Here is a 22,132-nt window from a genome sequence, read left to right as displayed (position 1 = left end):
CTCCAGGGCCATTCTTCATTCTGTTTGTTTCGGGGAGGGGTTGAAAGAGGAAAACATGTTCTGGAGAGGCAGGTAAGATCTGAGGACCATGCCATTCTGCTTTCATTTTCTGATTGTAAGCAAAGGGCCCAATTCCAACAGTGAGGGGACATGGTTTAACCCCTCCAGTTCACAAAGCATCATTTCTATTCCAGGGGCTGAATGGAGCCCTTAGAGACTCAAAGAGGTGAACCCATTCCCAGAAAGTGAGGATTCCCTTTCTTTTGCTGGGAAGATCAGGTCCACTTTGTATATAATTTTTCAAAGGTCAGTAATTTCTGCATTAAATCATAGTCCTGGGTAATAAAGAGTGCTATTGGTCTTTTTATAGGAGAAAATTAAGGTCAGGCCTTTATTTTCCTGCAGTCACAACTTGCAAAATTATGACAAGTCAAAGTCTCTTGCCAAGGTCAGACTAGTTCAGAGAAGGGAGATTTCTGTAAGGCACAAAATTACCTAAGTAATACATGTTATGCTAGTAACAGTGACGTGTATTAGCAAACGTGAGAGTCCTAAAGTTTTCAGAACACTTGCCTCTCAGTGTCCTATATTGCTGTATACCCATAAATAATAAAAAGGCTGATAACATTGCTTTATGTAAGCAAGCTTAGAAATCACTCTCAGATAAGTGCTTTTGACCTAAATCTTGTAGCGCCTCGCTCTGACATCTAACCCCACAACTGTGAAATTCTGTAGGAGATTTAACAGTCTCAAACTGCTAACTGACCCAGCCATAAAGCAAGCAGAGATAAAGATTTACAGTCCAACATGATACAATTAGACAGTCACCTTCTATTTATTTCAGTGCAGCTAAACATTTAACCTACTTAAAAGCCCGAAGCTTTTTCATTAAAATATAAATGCTTGTTTATCATTCGTTCTATGCTACCTCCAGGCATCCTATAAATTAGCCTATTATAAATGAAAAGATAACTTTGTTTCAGAGAAAGGAGTAAACAAGAATGGTTTCTGTAAAATCCTTCTAGACATGCAAAGATAAAAGATGGCTTTACCACACAAAATAATCAGATACACGGAGCTGTTCAGAAGCAGCACACCTAAGAAGTACTTTAATCAAATATTTAGGTTACCTGCCAAAAAGACCATGATCTCTTCAAAATGCAATGCGGATTAAAGTGTTATCTAACACAAGCAGAAAACTAACCTTGGAGTGGAAGTTTGAAATGTGTTCATCATAATTTTCATGTCTTTGGAGAGAGAAGCCAGCTTTTTCAGCTAGATTGCAAAACTGGTTTAAAGTAGTCCCTCGGCGTGGGGCAAATACCATTGCTTTCCCCTGGAACATTAAAAAAGAAATGTACACATTTTAAAACTGGCAGGCAACCAAACATCGCAGACATTGGTCAAAGCACTTAACATACTGATCGCAGGTAGAAAACTCAATTGTTCTGGAGACGTCCACACAGGATGGGCATTCACAGTGAGAACAATTCCACGGACAGCTATGCATCAAATAAGAAAAATATATATTTCGTAGTCAAATGGCCAGTGGCTTTTCCAATAACGCACGTAATAAACAAAATGTGACTCCAAGTCGGTGTTCTGTACCACATGCACCTCTGTTGGGTCTAGCGGTTGAAACAAAAGCACTAGATTCTCAAGTAAGTGGTCCAGGGCAGTGCCACCCACCTTGCGACTCGCTGGCAGCTGCCAACACACCCGCAACACAGCTCCAGGGCATGTGGCAACAGACGCCTGTAAATGTGAGTTTATTGTGCCCTGAAATCTCAGTACCAAGAAAGCCTCCGCAGAGACAAGGAACCACAATCCCCAGTGGGGAATTTTCACGTTTCAGTCCTGCCACCGGTCTTTTCTGGGACCACGCTGTCAGCTACAAGGATCTTGGTTTCCAACTTCATTGAATCCTTCAAAATGGCCTTCATTTTAGCAAAGCAGCTCCTCACAGTACTCAAAGGATTGCTTTTCAAAGAAAGTGGTATAAAGAGGACAAACAGGCATTTCCTAAATAAAATGCACAACCTTATTAGACTGTTGCCGTGGGGAGCCCGGGAGGACCTGTATACAACATACACCGGATTTCAGAAACCCACCGGACGTGAACCTCCACGTGGGTCATGTGCTCGCTACTGGGTGATGTGGATTTTTCCTCCCCCTCTCAGATGTGCACAGAATGGCTAAGCTTCAGGATCTTCTCTTCTTTTTATTTGGTTAAAAGATGGCTGTATGCTTCTGTTAATTTCAAGGTTACACTTCACCTTGATGAAATGCCACTTCAGGTTTTGAGAGAATCATAAACATATCCTACTTTCTTATGAAAGGTGGTTTACCATTCCCACCTGCCAACTATTTACTGAGCACGCAGTAGGTGTCAGACACTGGGAGAGGGGCTCTCCATTCATTGTCTCCCTTCAATCTTCAAACCACCAAAACGTAAGGATTATCAGCTCCATTTTACAGGATGCTCAGAAAGGTTGACTAAATTGGCCAGGATGACACAACTGGTAAATGAATGGAAACGTATCTGACTCCAATGCCACTTCTCTCTCCCGGACACTGCATTGCCTCCTCATTAGTACCAGTGATGGCAATAATAAAAATAGCTACCACTGTGCTGGGTGCTTCAACCTCCCCTTCAACCCCCTCAACAACCGTGTAGGGAAGACATTACGTTTCACAGACGATTCAACATGCAATGAAGGGGTTGAAGAATACAAGGAAGAACTGTGTGGCAGAAAGGGTTTTTGGACGTAAAGGGGGTTTCCACCATTAAAGAGCTGTGTCACCTCAGGAAAATCAGAAAACTAATCTCAGAGCTGTTGAGCCTGAGGACCTTGGAGATGTTAGTCTAATCTCATCTAAGTCATCCTAGCCGACCCACTGAGTTTTCTCATCCAGCAAATGGGAAGAACAAAGGCTGCTCCCCACCCCCAGCAAGTGGTGAGAATCAGATGAGGTGATGAATATGGAAACAGTTTGAAAAACAAGGTTAAACAGATGTAAGACGAGGAACATCTACAGCACCTAATAGTGCTATAAAAATTCCGTCAATTCTCTCTCCTTGTCATTCTCTTTCCCTCATTTACCTGCAAGAAATACCCCCATACACTGTCCCGGACAGCAAGTATGTTTTCATACTGTGTTTACATAGGCATGTACACACTCAGGCACATAATTATAGCAGCACCAATCATGCCAGTACACTTAAGGTTCTGTCAGCTTTTCTCATATTAATTGCTATTTTCAGGTGGTTTTCAAACTTAGCAGTAAAAATGCATTTGGATGTGAAAGTAGATATAATACATGGTCTCAGCAGGAGAGCAAAAGTCTCTATTTAAAAAAAAAAGTGAATACTAGTAGGTCATTTTAGTCATTTCTAAGAGCTGGTTGCCATTCTGGATTTTTGAATAATGGAAGTTTTTTTTTTTTTTTAAATTCACTTGCAAAAATTGTCTTACATTACAATGGAAGAGTTGATTTTTAACAGCTATTACCTAAGCCAGCGATTTTCAGTCTTTTTCATCTCATGGCACACAAAAACTAATTACTAAAATTCTGTGGCACACCAAAAAATATATTTAATTTTTTGCCGATCTGACAAAAAATAGGTCTAATTTTGATTGATTTACAAAAATAAAAAATAATAGTAATTATTTACCCTTTTTGCTCAATTTTTTTAAAAAAAATCAGGTGCCTATACTTGTATAAAGGATTTCTGGTACTAAGAATTAACCAATCAGACAAAACCTTATTTTAAGTTGTGACCAATAAGATGCAACTCTATTGCCCTAACCGGTTTGGCTCAGTGGATAGAGCGTTGGCCTGCGGATGCAAGGGTCCCAGGTTCAATTCCAGTTAAGGGCATATACAAAAAATTATATATTTAAAAACCTACTATCGCCTATGACCTCAAAAGCGTAACACGATCCATAAAATTACCTGAGATGAAGAAGCCAAATCATCTTTTTCTCAGGGAAGTTCTGCTACGGTTTGCCTCTCTCTGGTTTTGCTTTTGCAAATGGACCATATGATTTGGTATCAGATGGATATTGTTGAGGCTGGATCCATTTATATGCAAAACCTATCCAATCAGCAGTCCAGTTGCATCTTTAATCCGGCTGGTCTATTTGACATCACAATGCTTAGTTATCTATCAGCCACCCAGCTGACAGGATTGAATCAGGGCATGCGCCTACAGCCAAGTCATAGGTCACTCAGTGTCTTTCTCTGGAAAGTTTACCTTTGGAATTCAGACACAATCAGAGTCCCTGTGTCATTGTTCAAAGAAATGATGCAAGAGTACCTCAGAACATGTTTTTCATGGTTTGGACTCACTTAATTAATTAATTAATTAATTAATTTTTATTGATTTCAGAGAGGAAGGGAGAGGGCGAGAGAGATAGACACATCAATGACGAGACAGGATCATTGATTGGTTGCCTCCTGCACCCCTCACACCGGGGATGGATCCCACAACCTGGGCATGTGCCCCTGACTGGAATCAAACCCAGAACCCTTCAGCCCGCAGGTTGACGCTCTATCCAAACCAGCCAGGTGGTACTGCACATTTTAAAAATCCTGTGGCACAGGGGTTGAAAATCTCTGATCTAAGCTATTTATCATCATGTTTACAGGGCTCTGGGGTTCTTGGTTGGGTTGATGCTTGCATTTACAAAGCACATGCTCTCCACAGTGCACCCCTTGTTGGCTGGGGTGAGCTGTTAGGGGGTCTGCAACGAAGCCTATGGCTGCACTCTCTGCCCAGACATCTCTTGCCTCCTTTAGGCCTCGGTTTACCTGTCCTTCGCTAACCACCCAATCTAGAACAGCAGCCCCCCCCCCGCCCCCATCATTACCCCCTCTCCCTGCTCTATCTTTGTTCTTGGCACCCATCACCTCTGACACACATCATATCCTTGTTTGTGATTGCCCGCCTCCTCTGGCTGGAATGTACACTCCATGCCAACGGGATCTTCTAATGTTTATTCACCGCCTTTTCGCAGGACCTAGCAGACAGTAGATACTCAACCAATATTTGTTGAGAGAATAAACCAAATGCCGATGTTGAATCATCTGAGAAATACGAGTCTTTGGGGATTCGAAGGCCATGTCCTATTGCTTATTCTTTAGAAAAGATTTCCTCCAAGAAGCATTTGTACAGTCAGCGACTATGGCGGGATATGAGAGGGCACAATACTGGACCCAGGAGAAAGAGAAAGAGCAAGCAGGACTTTTAATCTCTAATTACTCAGTTATGAGTTTTAAAATGCTTCCTTTTCATTCAATTAAATACAGGTATTTTTGAGATGTGGATTCATACTTAATAGGGACAACAGTACATCATCCATTCTGAATGCTTCAGTAAGCATCCACTGAGCCCTACTGAGTGTCTGCATCCCCCCCATAGAGATTGGTTTTAGGACACACACACACCCATCTCAGTAGAGCCAAACCCTTTGTCGGGTCCAATCAGAGGAATACGACTTACAATTTAGGCTGCAAAAATCAAAACAAGAAAAAAAAAGAGATTTCAAATTAGCCCATCACTTTAGAAAATTATTTTCAATTTACCAAAGCACAAGTTTCTAAGCATTCACAGTCACAGAATCATTTTAAACGAAGAATGAACACTCAATTGAATGTAAAATTTTGACTGATGAGCAGAAATTTGAGAGATTCGTTTATCCCTGGAGAGGAGAGAGGAGTCCCACTAAACAAGGCGATACTGTTTACATTGTGAGTGCAGTTGTTGCTGTTTCGCTAGACTAATCCATACTCACATATTAAAGGGCGTGCACTTCTGGAAAAATAAGTATGCTTAGGGTTTATTTTAAAAGGAATATGCTATTCCAACGAAAGGCTTTTATTCCTCTTGCATTTCCAGGCAACCAACTATTAAATACCGATTACATGTCTAAGCTTATGTTTATTTTCTAGCCATTTCTTTACCAGGTTTCCGAGATGCTGCCTTTCCCTGCTTCCGCCTGCTTCCTCCCCTGTGTCTCTCTCAGTCCCCTTCCCTGACTTCTCTTCTTCCACTTGCTCCTTAATTGTCAGTGGTCCCCAAAGCTCTGCCTACTTTTTATTCTTATTCTATATAGTCCTAGGCCATTGTACCGAAGTCCAGAACGTCAACTATCACTTATACCTCAAAACTCACTAGTATGTAACTGCAGCATTCACCCATATTTTCAAGTGTCTACTAGATCTCTCCATGGGTGAGTTCTGAAAGTGCCTTTAACCCATTCCACCTAAAATGGAATTCAATATCCTTGGCTCCAAGCCCCTACTGTTTGGAGCCAGGTCACTACCCATCTCTCTCTCTCACACACACACACACACACACACACACACACACTCAGACACACCTACTGGGTACCAAGCACTTCCATACTCTTCCACTTTTGAAACGAAGCTAGACACCTGGGAATCATGGCATTGCCCTTGAAAACGCTTTAGTGCCACGTCTCCCCACCCACATCACTGTCATCTGCTGCATTTGGCTCAAGTGCAGTTTTTGCTGGGCACCCTGAGAACTTCTTGTATCTCCCGTTGGATGTGCTGAGTCTTGAATTATGAAGAACTCAGGACCCACCAGCGTAGGCCCCAAGTTGTTTCTCTGTGGGCTTCTTGTGACATCTTCAGATCTCTGGGCCACAACACCGTGGAGGAGTTGTCTTGGCTCAAGAAAACATTGAAAGCAGCTCTAAGTAGAAATAAAACCTTTGCTATTATCTTGGTCTTGGACTGTGACTTCACAACACACACGCTCAGCAGCGGGTGGTCCTCTGGAAGCAGAACAGCCAGCGCTGAGAGCTAAGAAGAATAGTTCAGCTCTTCCTCTGGTTACCCCCAAGCTCTGGGAACCCTTCTAGCCCAATGGCACAGGACATGGAGCTGCAGGTCACTGCCAAGTCCATGTGACCCTTGCAGGGTGCACCTGGGTGGAGGCCTAGGGAGTGCAAGTGTTGTGCCTCCCTAGATCCCCCAAAAGGGATGAGTTTCCTGGGGGGTAATTTTGGAATGCCCATGTGCCATCCACAACTCGGACTCCCCCCTACAGTGGACTCCTTACCCCTTAATCTAGAGCCCTGGCCATTTGTGAATGAGGAACCTAAGCCAGGCCCTCCTCCCATTTCTAATGCAGCTGTTCAGTGCAGGCTCCTCTGATCCAGGGTCCCTGCTCCTCACGTGGTAAGGAGGATGTCTACTCTAGGGCCCCGCCTCCTCCTGCTAGGAGCTAAGGGTGAGTAACAGCCGTCAGCAGGGAGGGCTGCTGTCTTCGCTCAGGGGGGCTGCTGTGTGGAGCCATACTTCAGGCCAGGGGGAGTGTGGTTCAAGGTTTAATAGAGGGAACAGGGGGCCTGCTAGGATTCCAGTTCAATCTACACTTAGGTCTATTCATAGCGTGGGCAGTTTTTTATTGTGAATCATGAGGATGATTTACAAAAGATTCTGGGCGAATCATGCAGAGCTGCAGCAAAATGGAGTATTTGCCACCAACAGGCCTGAAGGGGGCTGGCGTGGAGTGTGGTCCTGTTTGTGCAGGGCAGGTCCAGGAGTCCTTGAAAGCACTGCATTTATATATGTGGCCTATGATACATTTCCATGGAGGCCTTGACATCCAAGAGTCTCAGTGCCTCTGAAAATCCTCACCTTGCAAATGCTCACAAGGCTCACCTAAGGCTCACAGGGAGGATGGGGAGGCCCCAAATTCCCTTTTCCACCCTCAGCTCAGGCTGCTCACCCAACTAGGGCAGCAGCCATCCCCAGCGTGGGCTGCGCCCCTTCCTCGCCTCAAGACTTACTACCCACCGCACAGAGGGAACCGAGAAGCCAATTTCCTTTAATTGATTACCACTTACCAAGCTGTGGTTACTCCTCTGAGAGGTCTATTTAAAGTTTCTGAGCTATACAGAGATAACAAAATAAAAAGCAACAGTGTGAGGCAAAGGATGATTATCAAATTGCCCTGGGAACCTTCCATGTGAAAACAGATATAAAAGGAATATTGAAAGGTATTAGTCTGTAAGTCTCACTGAGGTCAGAAGACTGGAGCAAACCCTCTTTTAAAAAGACTTTAGAAACAAAACTAGAAAATACTTCACACACACACACACACACACTGCAGTCTTTGCTCAAATAAATTTGAGTTCCTGCCCTAGACTGACTGCATTAACATTGTTATGCTATTTTATTTTATTTTTATTTTTTTTGTTATGCTATTTTAAACTCGATGGTACAGCGAGAGCCTTACATACTTAAATTTTTTTTCTTTTTTTAATGCATGAGCTTTAAACTCGTTTTCTTACTTTAAATAGACGTATATTAACTCTCTGTTTAGGCTGCAAGACCTCCTAGCTTAGTATAACAGCCCAACAAAATAAGAGTGGATACAAACTCTGTAATTTACTCACAGGCATAAATGGATATATAAATGTAAAAATGTGCACAATTTTTATGCCATGCGTGGCTTCATTGTGACCTAATGTTTATAATATGTAAATAATGGCTTCCTTTTAAAGCAAAGAACTTTTAATATACAGATTCATCTGAAGTCCTTTTTCTTTAATATAAACAGAAATAGAAAAAAAATGCCTTTGCAATAAATACCCAATGACAAAGGTTACCATTGAAGGGATTTAAAATGACAGAAGTCAACAGAAAACTTTCCATATCATACTTCTACTTTCATATGAAGATATTGCTATCAAAGGAAAAGACTCAAGAAATTCTTTGATAAAAATAATCTCACACTATCTTTGAAGCAGTTTCATTTATTTTACTACCCACTGTGTTCCTTATCTGAAGGCCAAGGGTAAGAAGTTTCCTGGTTATGATTAGGAAAGAATCTGATAGATCAGAAGACCCAATTGAAGTTGGACATAATAAGTATTAAAGTATCACATGACATTAATCCTGCCATTCCATTACTCTCTCCATCTCTGTGCGCAGACTAATTATTCTGAACCAGTGTTCGGGAGGAAACAGGGACTACTTACCCCGGGCTGGAGCAATCTCTTTATTGCATCGACCAGGCTGGCTCTGTACTGGTCCAGAAACAGGCTGCCATTGAGAAGAGAGCAGAATCCAGATTAAACTGGGTTTTCAAGTCTAATGATGCTAATGGAGACAAGTACAGGGCTAATTACACATGTTTACTCAACGCTAAAGAAGAGAAATTGCATTTTTCTATTCAAATGTCTTGCTGGGGGAGAAATAAAGATATTGTGGTTAGTGGTATTGCAATGGAAGCGAAGCCAAGTCATCAACATGCAATGGGCCCGGGTTATTCACACGCACTGGGCCACAGGTTGTTGTTAACGGGACGATTTCTAAGCTTCTGTTTGGAGGAAGCTCTCCCAGCACTTGCTGCCATTGGAGCTTTGTCTCTGTAGACCCGGGCCCACCGCACACGGAGGGTGCTGTACGACCACCCTCCAAAAATAAACCACCGGAATGATCTCTGGTGGTGACGGCTTTTAGTGACTAGGAATAGCACTGAGGTTAGATTCCACCAGGGACCTAGGACTAAATGGTTCCGAAACAAAGAACAAAGATAAGGTTTGGGCAACGCGTCATGGAGACCATGGCAACTCTGGATTCCTCCCCCTTGATCTCCATGTTGATTTTTTTCCAGTTTACTGTCATCTTTCTTTCTTATCCTCTGGTCTCTGGAGAATTTGTTGCAGCTCTGTCATCCCTTTGGTTAGGTTGGCCTGACCCCATCTTCACCAGGCCTTATCTTGGAAAGCTTGGGACAGAGTTTGCTTATCTGGGACTCGCAGGCTAGGACACTGGGCAGCCTTGTGCATCAGCCACCCCAGGAGGAGCCTAAGTGGGAGCCCTCTCCCATTCCCAATGCTGTTGTTGGGTGCAGGCCCCTCTGATTTCGCCTCCCTGCTCCTCACAGAGCATGAGTAAGTACTGCCTACTCCAGGGCCCTGCCTCATCCTTCTTGGAGCTGAGGGTTTCGGCCGTCAGCAGGCAAGGGTGGGGGGTAGTTCACCGTTTAATAGAGCTATGGCTCTGACCTCTCTGCTATGTCACCTTGTCAAGTCACTTCCCATGAGGCCTCTGTGTCTTTATCAATAAAGGCCCACCTATGTGGCTGTGGTGGAATCAAATTAATAATACATATTAGTTGGCAAATATTTGTTTTTATAAAATCTGCCTTTAAGTCATGTTAATCAGTGACTAATAACCATTAAGGATGGAAAAGGAAGAAATCAAGTTATATCTAAGTGTCTTAAAACTTTTTCTCTTTGGGACTATATACCTTATTCTTTAGTGAGGTAATGATATCTTAAGTTTTAATAATTAAGCATTCTGGTTTTGTTTTTTAAGAAGACTATCATTGTGGGAGGATATCTCTGTCAGGTACTCGGGCCTATAGAAAACCTGGCTGGTTGGGGTACATAGCATTAAGCAAAGACCATGCTCAGTTTATACCTGTGCATCCTAAGAGCTGGTAAGATCATTAGAATAAAAAACAGCATCTTAAAAGCTGAGTTTAAAACATAACCTTATAAAGTACTATTTCTACTTAATGTTGGTAATGGTGACAAATATATTAATTAGCATCCCAACTTACTGAAAAAATGCAGCTCAACACATAGGACACATTCCAAATACAGTTATCCAAATACAGTAATGTTGTCTACTCCATCCACATCAAATTTCCCAAAAGTAATTCCTGTAGTTTTCTAAGTGGTCTTTATTCCAAGCAAGCTCACCTGCTTCCTTAGCTCTGATGCAGAATTTATAACGCTTTGCAGGATAGTCCTATGAGCAATTTCAATGTGCTTTAGTAGGAGTGATATATAATCTCGGGAAAATTCGCCCCTTAAATGGTCCTAATGGGCTCAGAGAACAGCAGTAGCTTAAGTGGATCTATTTAAAAAGGCTGAGAGGGTCAGTGATGGGGATGGAGATACCGTTTCAACTCTCCCCTTCAGTTACTGATCAAAGTGCATCGACAGTCAGCCTAGGTCGGCCATTAAAACGCACACAGATGTGCACACACACACACACACACACACACACACACTCACACACACACACCTCTACAGAATTCACTCGTGGAATCAAACTTGCTTTGTTCCATTGATCTGAACCACAGATTTTATGAGAAAGGAAAGGTGCCAGGCCATTTTCATCCCTTCCCTTAGAACAGTGATGGCGAACCTATGACACGCGTGTCAGAGGTGACACGCGAACTCATTTTTTTTGGTTGATTTTTCTTTGTTAAATGGCACTTAAATATATAAAATAAATATCAAAAATATAAGTCTTTGTTTTACTATGGTTGCAAATATCAAAAAATTTCTATATGTGACACGGCACCAGAGTTAAGTTAGGGTTTTTCAAAATGCTGACAAAGGCTCAAAAGGTTCACCATCACTGCCTTAGAATCCGTCTGTTTTGAGCAGCACACAGAGCATTTGCAGCTCCTCTCATAGGGAAATTAATTAGTGCAGAGGAAAGGAGGCAATTCTCTGTCACTACCCACAAAAAGGAAGACCTCTTGTGATTTTCAAGGTGAAATGTGCTCAGTTACATTCGATGTTTCAGATTAACTTTCAGCGGAAGAATGGCCTCCATCAGTAGTTATCACCGACTGTTGTGGAAGCTGGCACTCGTGCCCTGTGCTGATCCCACTTGCTCTGCCCCTTAGGTTGCAAGATCTTGGGCACATTGTATATCTTCTTGGGACTGTGTCCTCAGGTGTGAGGGGAAAGGGCTCACTACGTTTGGGTTAAAGATCTTTTCAGGAGTAAAATTCTTTAAGGTGTGATTTAGAAATATCCATGATTACAGCATCGGAAAGAAATCAAAGAAATTCTAGAACCTATTTTGAAAAAAAAAATTTTGTTCCACAAAAACCAAACTTTAAAAAAAATCATTAAAAGTAAAAAAGAATAGAAAATAGAAACAATCCAGTGTCCACAGTGAAAATGCTGAGAGCAAGGGAGGTGATGTGCCTTCCCCGATTCTTTCCCAAGTCTGGCTGCAGGCGTGCCCAGCTGGTGCTGACTCCCACACACCTAGCTCCACGCGGCAGGCTCCGGGTGGCATTTCAGCCTCTCTCTGAGCCGTTAGAGTCCAAGGGTGCAGAATCGTTTTCATTTCTGCAGAGCTGCAATAAACTGGAAAGCCATCAAATGCTGAATGAGAGCGTTCACTGGATAAAAAAAAAATCTGACTTCCAGGCTCTTAGATTATTGGGGTTGAACAGGAGTCTGGAAAGGCAGACTTAATAGTAACAATCACTCACTTTCCTAAGCTCAGCAAGGACTGGGCCGGACTGCATTCCAGTGCAAAGGAACTCATATTAAATTCAACATTAAACAAGTCAACCAAGGAACTTAATAGGCAGGTGTTTTTTTTTACACCTGTGGTTAAATATTCTAATATTTTGATGCTTGTCCACAGCATCCCTTTTGCAGTACCTCTATTTTCCTTTCTGTTTATTTCAAAGTTGACGTTTTACAAGTTATTTAGGAACTGTTGAACCATGAAACTATATTTCATTGTCAAAAATGCTGAACAGTTAAATAATGACTAGCTTTCACAGCTTTCCTTTTTATTTTATAATCTAGTCGAGCTAATAATTTAGATGTGAGCCAAGAGACTGTGTCTTCTGGGAAATGAGTTATTTCCCCTGGTACCCACAGGTTTGTGAATGTTTGAATGTAAATATATGAATATATGAATGATTCAAGAACATAAACATATCACCGCCTGTTGTAATCATGTGCATTTTTACTTGAGCCACAATGTGGGTTGGGAATAGGTTTGTGAATAGAGCTTGTTTTCATGTAAATGGGATCAAGCAGTACCACTGGTTAGCTATTCAGGGAATCAGACAATGCCATCCTTGCTGGAAATGCTTCAATAAGAATTTAATCCATGTGCCTAATATTCGAACTCTGTGACTCTTGCTTCATATTCCCGTGGCCTAATCCAGATCTCATTGGCTGACAATGACTGAAGGATGGGGTGAGACTTAAGTGATCTATTTATGTGTGGTACCTAGTTTTGGCACTGAGCATTTCACGTTTCATCTTGGTGGTAGTGTCTAAAGGGAGCTTTCTTTTCCTCCTCTGTGACATTCAAAGAGAGAGAGAGAGAGAGAGAGAGAGAGAGAGAGAGAGAGAGAGAGAGAGAGAAAAGCTGCATGGTCTGCCTGCCTGCCCCTAGAAGCAGCATCCAGGCAGAAACTCTGATAGAGAAATGCCAAACCTACAGGACAATAAAGAGCTCATGGAGCCCTGGGCCTCACTGCTATCGGCACAACATGCATATTACAAACACCGCTGTACTTTCTAAGTTTCTAAGCAGCTTACCCATCCCTGTGAATATGAAGAGAAACCATTCCCAAAGCATTTCTTTTGGAAATAATATCAGCATCGCAGTGAGAGTAGCTTAATGTTTCACATTTCCTAATGGGAAATTATAAACAGGCTGACATTCTGGCACTTAGAACACCAGGGAAAAAAACACCACTGAATTCATGCATAGAAAAGCCATTTATAAAATGAAACTTGGTCTATTTAGTTCATTTGAATTCATACATTCTCACAGAGCCACTAGATGTGTATGTTTGTGATGTGTGAGTGTGTGGTGTGTGTGCACTGTATTATGTTATACTATATTTGTAATGAAAGCGTTAAGTGAATATGCATTATGTATACCAGTTGTATGTGATCCTGTTGTTGGCAAGGAAAAACAAGACTATTTTTCAAACATGTTGTGTGGCTATTTTTAACCTGAAAACATTAATCATAAAAGAGCTTAAATCTTACTTCCTCTGCTTGTCTCTCTGGTACAAATAGGATGACATGGTGTGAGTGCCCACAACACAAGGTATGACAAGGACGGGCTGTTTTGATATTTGTGCAAAGGACAAATGTAACCTAAATCTCTTGGCCAGCCCTGACTTTCCCCACGTAATCAGAGCCCATCCATGTGCGACCCGTCTAAGCCTCCAAGAAGATGCTGCCCTCCGTCCCTCTTTCCGCTGCTCTCTGAGCTGACTTTCCTGCTTAATCTGATCTAATCCTGCCAGCATTATCTTCATCTGCGCAATGAAACCTGGAGGATCTTTCTCATATTTGGTGAGGAAAGGCACTTACTAAATTACATGCTCAAATCATATGGTGAGATTTTATTTCCTTATTTTCGATTAGATGAAGGATGTAATATTGAGACACACTATCAATGATTAATCAGGAATCTGTTTCTTCCTTCTTTGGAACAGGTTTTCTGAAACTGGGTTCAAAGAGACTAAAAGGGCATGGAAAACTAGAAAATCTCAAGCTAAAAATAAAATGAAATATTAATTTTTTATTGAGAAGTACTATTCAGAAGAAAAAAGAAAGAAAATCTAATTTCATTAACCTGGGTAGAAAAGTTACCCATTAAAAATTGTATGAAATAACAATAATAATAATAATAATAATAAATAATAAAGACTTCCTGAAAATGTCATCCTATTCACTCAACTCTCTGAGAGGGAGTCTTCTCTGGGCTCTGGGTCTTATGATTCAGTTTATCAATATAATAGATCTTTAGAATCTGAACTTAGGTGTCATAAAAACATCAAGATAGACATACAAATAAGATCTTACTCTTAACAGGAAAAATAATTGTGAATTGTCAACATTTCCCATATGCTGAAACAATTATTATTCAACACACATGAAGAAAATACATAAGATTAGTTGAAATCATTATTAAGGTTTGGTACATATTTATCCTGTAACAGGATCAGACTGTCATTAACAATAAGTAGACTGGGCTAAAAGAGAAGACAAAATATGTAAATTATTTTTAAAGAGCAGGCATCTGACAGAGATTTTAATATTATTATTTGCATAACAATTAAAATGTAATTTTATAATTCTTATTTTATGTATAATTAAATATCATAATTGAATATATTGAACAGTATTAGACAGCAAACATACATTTTAAGAAAAGCTATTTCCCTAAAGATATTCCATAGATATGTTTATTTGCTGGAGCGTATATATGTGTGCACACATACATATATTCCCTTATATCAATAGTCAGATCTCTCCTAAGAAGTAAGCTAATTGAGCTGCTTGTGTTGATAAACTCCTTTTTCTCCAGACTATTCCTCTCCGAGCCATAATTATTTGCAATTTGCCTAAGTCGTCCATTTACTGATACGTCAAGCATGAAACAGAGGCAATTCCAGAAAATGGAAATGCTTCTCAAAATCAATCTTTGGGAAATAATGTGGTAGAAGTTACTCTGTGATAGGAGACTACCTTATAACTGTCACATGGAGATGAATATTAATTTGTTGAGGTTAAGGTGGCTTTGTGCTTCATTTGTTGACTTTGCTTAGCCGACAGCAAAACAGCACAGCCCAATTACTCCAGCAAAGCTATTTTTTTTCCTAACAGGAGTTTTATGATTTTTATGTACTTACCAGTCAGCACACATAACCATGTCAAAATGTCCTTCCAGTTGAGAGACATCTGTCTCATTATCCCATCGTAAAACGCTTGAGGGAAAAAAAAGATTTTTTAAAAATTATACTTAGGGGTTTTTGTGTTGTATTTTTTTTTTTACTTTTGATTTTGAGCTATTAACATTATTTTTCATGGCACTTGAAATTATTTAAAAGGCATATACAAACTATTTCAAAAGGTATAATAAAAAACTAGAACATAACGGTCTGTTCTGTATTTTATTTAGTCATCAACTCTAGAAGAGGAAGAATTCTCTATTTAAATACAATAGTTAAGCTTTTGCTAGGTTTTATATGTTTTTGGAGACAAACTAGGGAAAAATATCTTATCTTTACCATAGTCATTAGAATGAATCTAGACTCAACATCAGTAAGGTGCATATTAAAATCAAAGTATTTCCCATCTGACCGAAATACAAATTTGAAAAAAATAAAGGATGTGAAATAGCATATATTGTGCTTGGCATGTCAGTTGCATTTCTTACTAATGAAATGAGCAATCGGGTAAGATGGAGGAAAAGACTTTCACTTAGTAGTTCTCAGTTTTCAGGTGCAGTTAAAAAATCACCCATCCTGACAGTCTCCCCAACAACCTCAACATTGCTAAATTCGGGTCAGTTATCAGTCTTCATTTTACTGGACCTATCAGCCTGGAACTGTCCCCTGAACTCCAAGTTCATATATCCAACTTCCTATTTTAATAATTCCACTTGGGAATCTAGCAGACATCTCAAACTTCATATGTTCAATATTAAATTCCTCCTCATCTCCCTCTCTCCCCTCCCCCCAAATTCATTTCATGCACAGTCTTTCTCATCTGCTAAACCCATCTTTCCAGTTGCTCAGGCCAAAAACCTTGACTATGACTATATCCTCAATTCTTTTTTCTGTTGTACCCACGTTGGATGTGCCAGGAAATGTAGTTCGTTCTACCTTTGAAATAGGTCAAAATCCACCTTCTATCCTTATACTGCTCCACCCCAGAAAGAATTATTATCATCTCTCATCTGATTTAATTCAGTCTCCTAATTGGTTTCCCTGCTTCCACCTATCACTCCACAATTTCTGCTCAAAAGAGCAGCCAGAATTATCCTTTCAAAACATATTTCAAATCACAAACCTTGTCTTCTTACTACCTTCTAATGGCTCCTCTCTCCACTCATAGTAAAAGCCAGTCTTGGCAATGACCCGTAAGACCCTATTCAATCCAGTTCCCATGCTGACCTCATTTCCTATGACTCTTCCCCTTGGTCTTTGCTCTAGCAACAGAGGTCTCTCTATGATTACTTGAATACACCAGGCATGCTCCTGCCTTAGGGTCTTTAAATAGGCTGCTTCCTTGTGTAAATGCTCTTCTTCCATACAACCCATGGCTCGTTCCCTCATCTCCTTCAAGTCTTTGCTCAAATGTGTTACCTTCTCAAGTAAGACTTCCATTCTGCTTAAAACTGCAATCATTAATTTCCACTTCAGTACTCCTGAACCCCCTTAACCTCCTCTTTATTTTTCTATAGTGGTTATTACCCTTTAATATGCTATATAACCGAATCATTAATTTTGTTTATTCTCTCTTTCTCAGGTAGAACATAAGCACCATAAGGACAAATATTTTTTTAAAACCTGTTTTGTACCAGGATGTATCTTCATTGCCTAGAACAGTCCCTGACACCTAATAGCTGTTCAATAAATACGTCCTATCAATGAATTCTGTATGAGTTTCTCTAGCATAGTGCCTGGCACACAGAGAGCACTCAAGAAATAGAGGTTCCTATATTAAGTTGTTCTCTGAGTGGAGTGTGTAGTTCAGCCACAGATTCAAGCCACTTAAAATGCTTTCTGAAGATTTCTGCTTTTGGCAAAAATGGAGTAACAAAGACCTCATTTATCCTACTGCCTGAAACACACCCCCCCCCTAAAAAAACCTACACAAACATATAAGCAATAGTTTTCAAGACACTGAAAATCAGCAACAAAGGACAGCGATCCTTGAGAAGGGTGGGGGTAATGAAGTGAGCCCTGCCATTGCCTCAGATTACTGCCTTGAGAGAGTTTCCAGGCCATAGCACAGGGGGGAAGAACTAAGGTGGAAGCAGGTAGATTCCCTGAAAGTCTAAGGAAACCAAGGCGATTCCAGTTCACAGTATAGAGTACCAGACAGGAGATTGCTGCAGAGAGAAAATTCGGAAGAACTGTGGAGAGTCCCCTTGGAGTCTTCTACAGAGTACTGATTGGTGCGTGTATATGAGGAAACTACTTGAGGTTAAGAAAAGAACCATCTGAGAGAAGTGGAGGGGACTGGACCAGTGTTCACTCAGGGCCAGGATAGTACCTGTTTCCACCAGTCAGACTAGAAAACCCCATAATTGACAGGGTACTGGGTAGAGTCCTCAGCTGTATCTCATCTCGGTAGTGGAGATGTCAAGCCTCCAAATTCTTTTATGGAGCCAGTATACTAGTGATATTAAAACCTAATAATGGTTGCACAGTAAAAGTGTGGACCAATTTTATTGATGAATATCAATGCAAAAAGCTCAGCTAGCATCATGCACTACCGGTGGGAATGTAACATGGCTCGGCCACCTTGGAAAACAGTCTGGCGTTTCTCAAAAGGATAAACATAGAGGTTATGTGACCATATTCACCCAAAAGAAATGAAACTTGTCACAAAAACTTGTACACAAATAGTCATAGCAGCATGTTTTAAGCAGCATAAGAACTTTAAAAATGAAAACAACCAGATGTCCATAAAGTGATGAATGGATATGGTATATCCATGCAATGGAATATTATGCAACCATAAACATTAGTGAGATCCTCATAGGTGCTAAAACATGGATGAACCTCAAAACACTATATATTAAGTGAAAGAAGTCAGATATGAAACATGACATATTGTACAATTCCATTTATGGAAAAGAAAATCGATGGAGACAGGAAGTAGATTAGTGGTTGTCTAGCACTGGGAAGAAGAAAGGGTGGAAGGGAATGGGAAGTGTCTGCTAATGGCTATGGGATTTCTTTTGGGGGTGATGAAAATATTCTAAAACTGACTGTCATGGTTGCATAACTGTGAATATGTTAAAAGGCATTGAATTGCATACTTTAAGTGGGTGAATTGTATGGTATGTGAATTGTAGCTCAATAAAGTTGTTATTCAAAAAATCTCAGATAATATATTATTAGACTAAAACAGCATGTTAAAGGAAGAATTAAAGCACCACAACTAAGTGACTAAATATGCTGAGATGTTATAATACTAGGAAACCTGTTAACATGAACTGTCATAGTTGTAGGTGAAATAAGAAAAACAATTTGATCATCTCTATACATGCTGAAAAGACATAAAGTTCCATATTTATGATAATTTTTTAAAAATAGGAGTCAATAAAAAATTCCTTAACAAGATTAAAAAAATATATTTTTGATACAAAAAAAGCTAATGCATACTTAGTGGTGAAATATTAGAGGATTATCAAAAAAGTAAGGCTCAAAGATGCCTATTATTTAATACTAGAGGCCCAGTGCACTAAATTCATGCACTCGGGGCAGGGGTCCTCTCAGCTCGGCCTGCACCCTCTTGCAGTACAGGAGTCCTTGGGGGATGTCTGACTGATGGCATAGGCCCACTTGGGGAGCAGGCCTAAGCTGACAGTCGGACATCCTTAGCGCTGCCACAGAGGTGGGACAGGCTCCCGCCACTGCCACTGTGCTCACTAGCCGTGAGCCCGGCTTCTGGCTGAGCAGTGCTCCCCCTTTGGGAGTGCACTGAACACCAGGGGGCAGCTCCTGCATTGAGCATCTGCCCCCCTGGTGGTCAGTGTACATCATAGCAACCAGTCGTTCTACTGTTCAGTCAATTTGCATATTAGCCTTTTATTATATAGTATAATATAATTCTGGAAACTTTTAGCCAATAAAATTATACAAAATAAAGAAAAGAGAGGTATAAGAATCAGAAAGAAGTTAAAATTATCATCATTTACAGAGGATGTAATGGTTAATTTAAAATATTCAAGAGAATAAATTGACAAACTATTAGAAATTTGAGGCAACTGAATATTTACTACACAAAACCCTATAGCTTTCTGTATATGCACATAAGTAACAACCAGTTAGAAAATGTAATGGAAGAAAAGATCTCATTTATAAGAGAAATAAAAAATGCATTTTCCAAAAATAAGCTTAGCAAGAGAAATGTTTATTTATTTATTTATTCTCACTGGAGAATGTTTATTGACTTGAGAGAGAGAGAGAGAGAGAAAGAGAGAGACTGGTTGCCTTTCGCAAACTCCCCAACTGGGGACCAAACCCACAACCTAGATATGTACCATGACAGGCAATCAAAATTGAACCTGCGACCTTTCAGTGTATGGGACAACACTCCAACCAACTGAACCACACGGGTCAGGAGGAAAGATTTTAAATGCTAGTGAAACACCTAAAAAACAACTTAAATAGAACGAAATCACCCTGTTCTTGGAAATGAAGACTCAAATTCATAAAGATATCAAGTTGTAGTAAATCATATATTTCAATGAAAATGCCAATACCGCATACTCAAAATACCAACATAATTTTATAATAGTCTAGGAAGAAAGAATAATGCAAGGGACTAGTCTTTAACAGATATAAAAATATGTTACAAAGTTTCGGAATTTCCATGATTTGATATGAATAGACTAAGTCCACTTCTAAAAATTGGCTCAGCAAACATACTTGCAAATGAACAGTTTATGTGCAGATGTGTTTCACTGCAGCATTGTTTGTTATAGCAAAGTAATGAAATAAGTGTCTATTATTAAACTAAAAAAATGATTTTTAGCAATAGATTATGATGTGGTCATACTCTAAAAATTTTTTTTAAGATTGCCCCTCGTCCATTTAAAAGTGACAAAATCCTTTGAAAATGAAGACATTTTTATTTGATATGTAACTTCTGTGATACAAATATCTATCTACGAAGGTGGGATTTTTTTCCTTAAAACTGGAAGACATTTTCACAGGGGATGCAGTAGTCTAACCTGCACACCTTGCTATCAAAACAGAACTTAGCCGATTTTTGGTAGTGAGAGTTTGACCTGGCTAAAGAGTAGGGATCGTCATGTCCAAGGAGTTAATAAAATGTTATTCTAGAAGAAAAGGCCTTAATTTTATATATGCTGCAGTTTAGAGGGCCCCTAAAAATATGGTGTCCCATATTTTAAAATCTGGCTCATTTTAATAGGAAAAAAAAGAACTCTATCAAAATATCTGAAACTGGATGACATTCCTATGGGAGTTGGTTTCTTTGGTGCAAAGAAGCTGGGGCATCAGTCCTTCTATAAACATGTCAAGCAAATAAAAAATGTTATGTTAGTAATAAAAAGTACACTTAGTAATTTCATTTTTCCATATCTGACATCTCTAGGATTCTCAGCAGTGCTCAAGATTATGTTACCATAATTCTAGCAAACTCACTAATAGGTACATTTTATCAGAACATTTCTTTACGAGAGCCCTCAGCTTCCTTATCTCAGTTACCTTCTACTAACCTTCCTCTTCAACCTGACAAAGGACAGATAAATGCCTACTCACAATGTCGGTGTGTCTACAGACACTGCATGTGTCTGCCTGAGAAGAACCCTACCCTGAAATGAGAGTCAGCTATCTGATATTTGCACTGATGTCTGCATCTCTAGCACTTTACTTTCCTCTCCTAAAAATTGTTTGGTTCCGTAAGTCTTGTGGATTCCTATCTTTCAAAATGTGCTCCTAATACAAATCTTAAAACTTTTCATATAACAGGGATAAAGTATACTAATTGCTTCAGAGAATACAAAAACATATTAAGCAGAACCCTTGCCTTCAAAATCATTATTTGCCTCACTTGCTAGAATGTTAATTCTAAGAAGACATGGACGTTCTCAGTCGTGTTCATCAGTAAATCTACAGCACTTAGGATAGTACTTGGCAAAAGGGATCAAAATACTTGTCAAGAAATGGATGCACCAGTGAACATGAAAACAAAGACAACACGCTTTGGACAATAAGAGAATGCACCATGTTTTACTGTGGGACTATTCTAAGGCCAATAGAAGTTAAAAGAAGGAAAAGATGAGGGCAGGCTAAAATAGTCAGGAGGAAATGGTAACTAAGTCATCCTAGAAGGAAGGACTTAGATGGGCGAGGAGGAGGGGAATAAGATTGGCAGAGACCAGAGATGGGAAGGACCAAATGTGTTAGGAGGAGAATGAAGAGGCCTGGGTGACAAGGGAGAAGGTGTACGTGGGGGAGCAGTGGAAGCCAGACTGAATGAAGAGAGTAAGGAAGGTGAGAAGAATGCAGAGGCCTGGAAAATCACCAACTGGATCCCACTGCGTTGGGGTTTCCATTTAAAAATCATTTTTCACACCCCCAATTTAACCTCTAATGGAAAATGAGCCTCCAAAAAGATATAAATCTTAAAAAGAAGTAGGGCAATGGGGCCAATAGTCAATCCTGGGGGCCCACATAAAGGTATAATTTGAGTTATAAAAAAGTCTTAAAAGTTATAATAAGTTCCATAGTTTACTAAGACTAATGGTTTATCAAAGAACAATAAAAGTCACAGGCCTAAATTCACTAGCAATT

At 40.1% G+C, this 22,132-nt stretch overlaps 1 protein-coding gene across 1 annotated transcript in view; it reads right to left on the bottom strand.

The window, feature by feature from the left end:
* The window catches only part of CAMKMT (calmodulin-lysine N-methyltransferase), a 278,568-nt gene that overhangs the window by 4,881 nt on the left and 251,555 nt on the right, over positions 1 to 22,132 (bottom strand). The window contains exons 9-11 of the mRNA XM_005864842.2: positions 15,482 to 15,556; positions 9,021 to 9,084; positions 1,205 to 1,336 (exon numbers count right to left, since the gene is read on the bottom strand). Coding sequence (XP_005864904.1) covers positions 1,205 to 1,336; positions 9,021 to 9,084; positions 15,482 to 15,556 — 271 coding nt within the window. The remainder of the gene's footprint in view (positions 1 to 1,204; positions 1,337 to 9,020; positions 9,085 to 15,481; positions 15,557 to 22,132) is intronic.

The sequence above is a fragment of the Myotis brandtii genome, unplaced genomic scaffold (genome assembly GCF_000412655.1).
Source record: "Myotis brandtii unplaced genomic scaffold, ASM41265v1 scaffold191, whole genome shotgun sequence".
NCBI classification, from domain to species: Eukaryota; Metazoa; Chordata; class Mammalia; order Chiroptera; family Vespertilionidae; genus Myotis; species Myotis brandtii.
The sequence above is the reverse complement of the archived record's forward strand: the minus strand, read 5'-3'. Positions and strand labels throughout refer to the sequence as shown.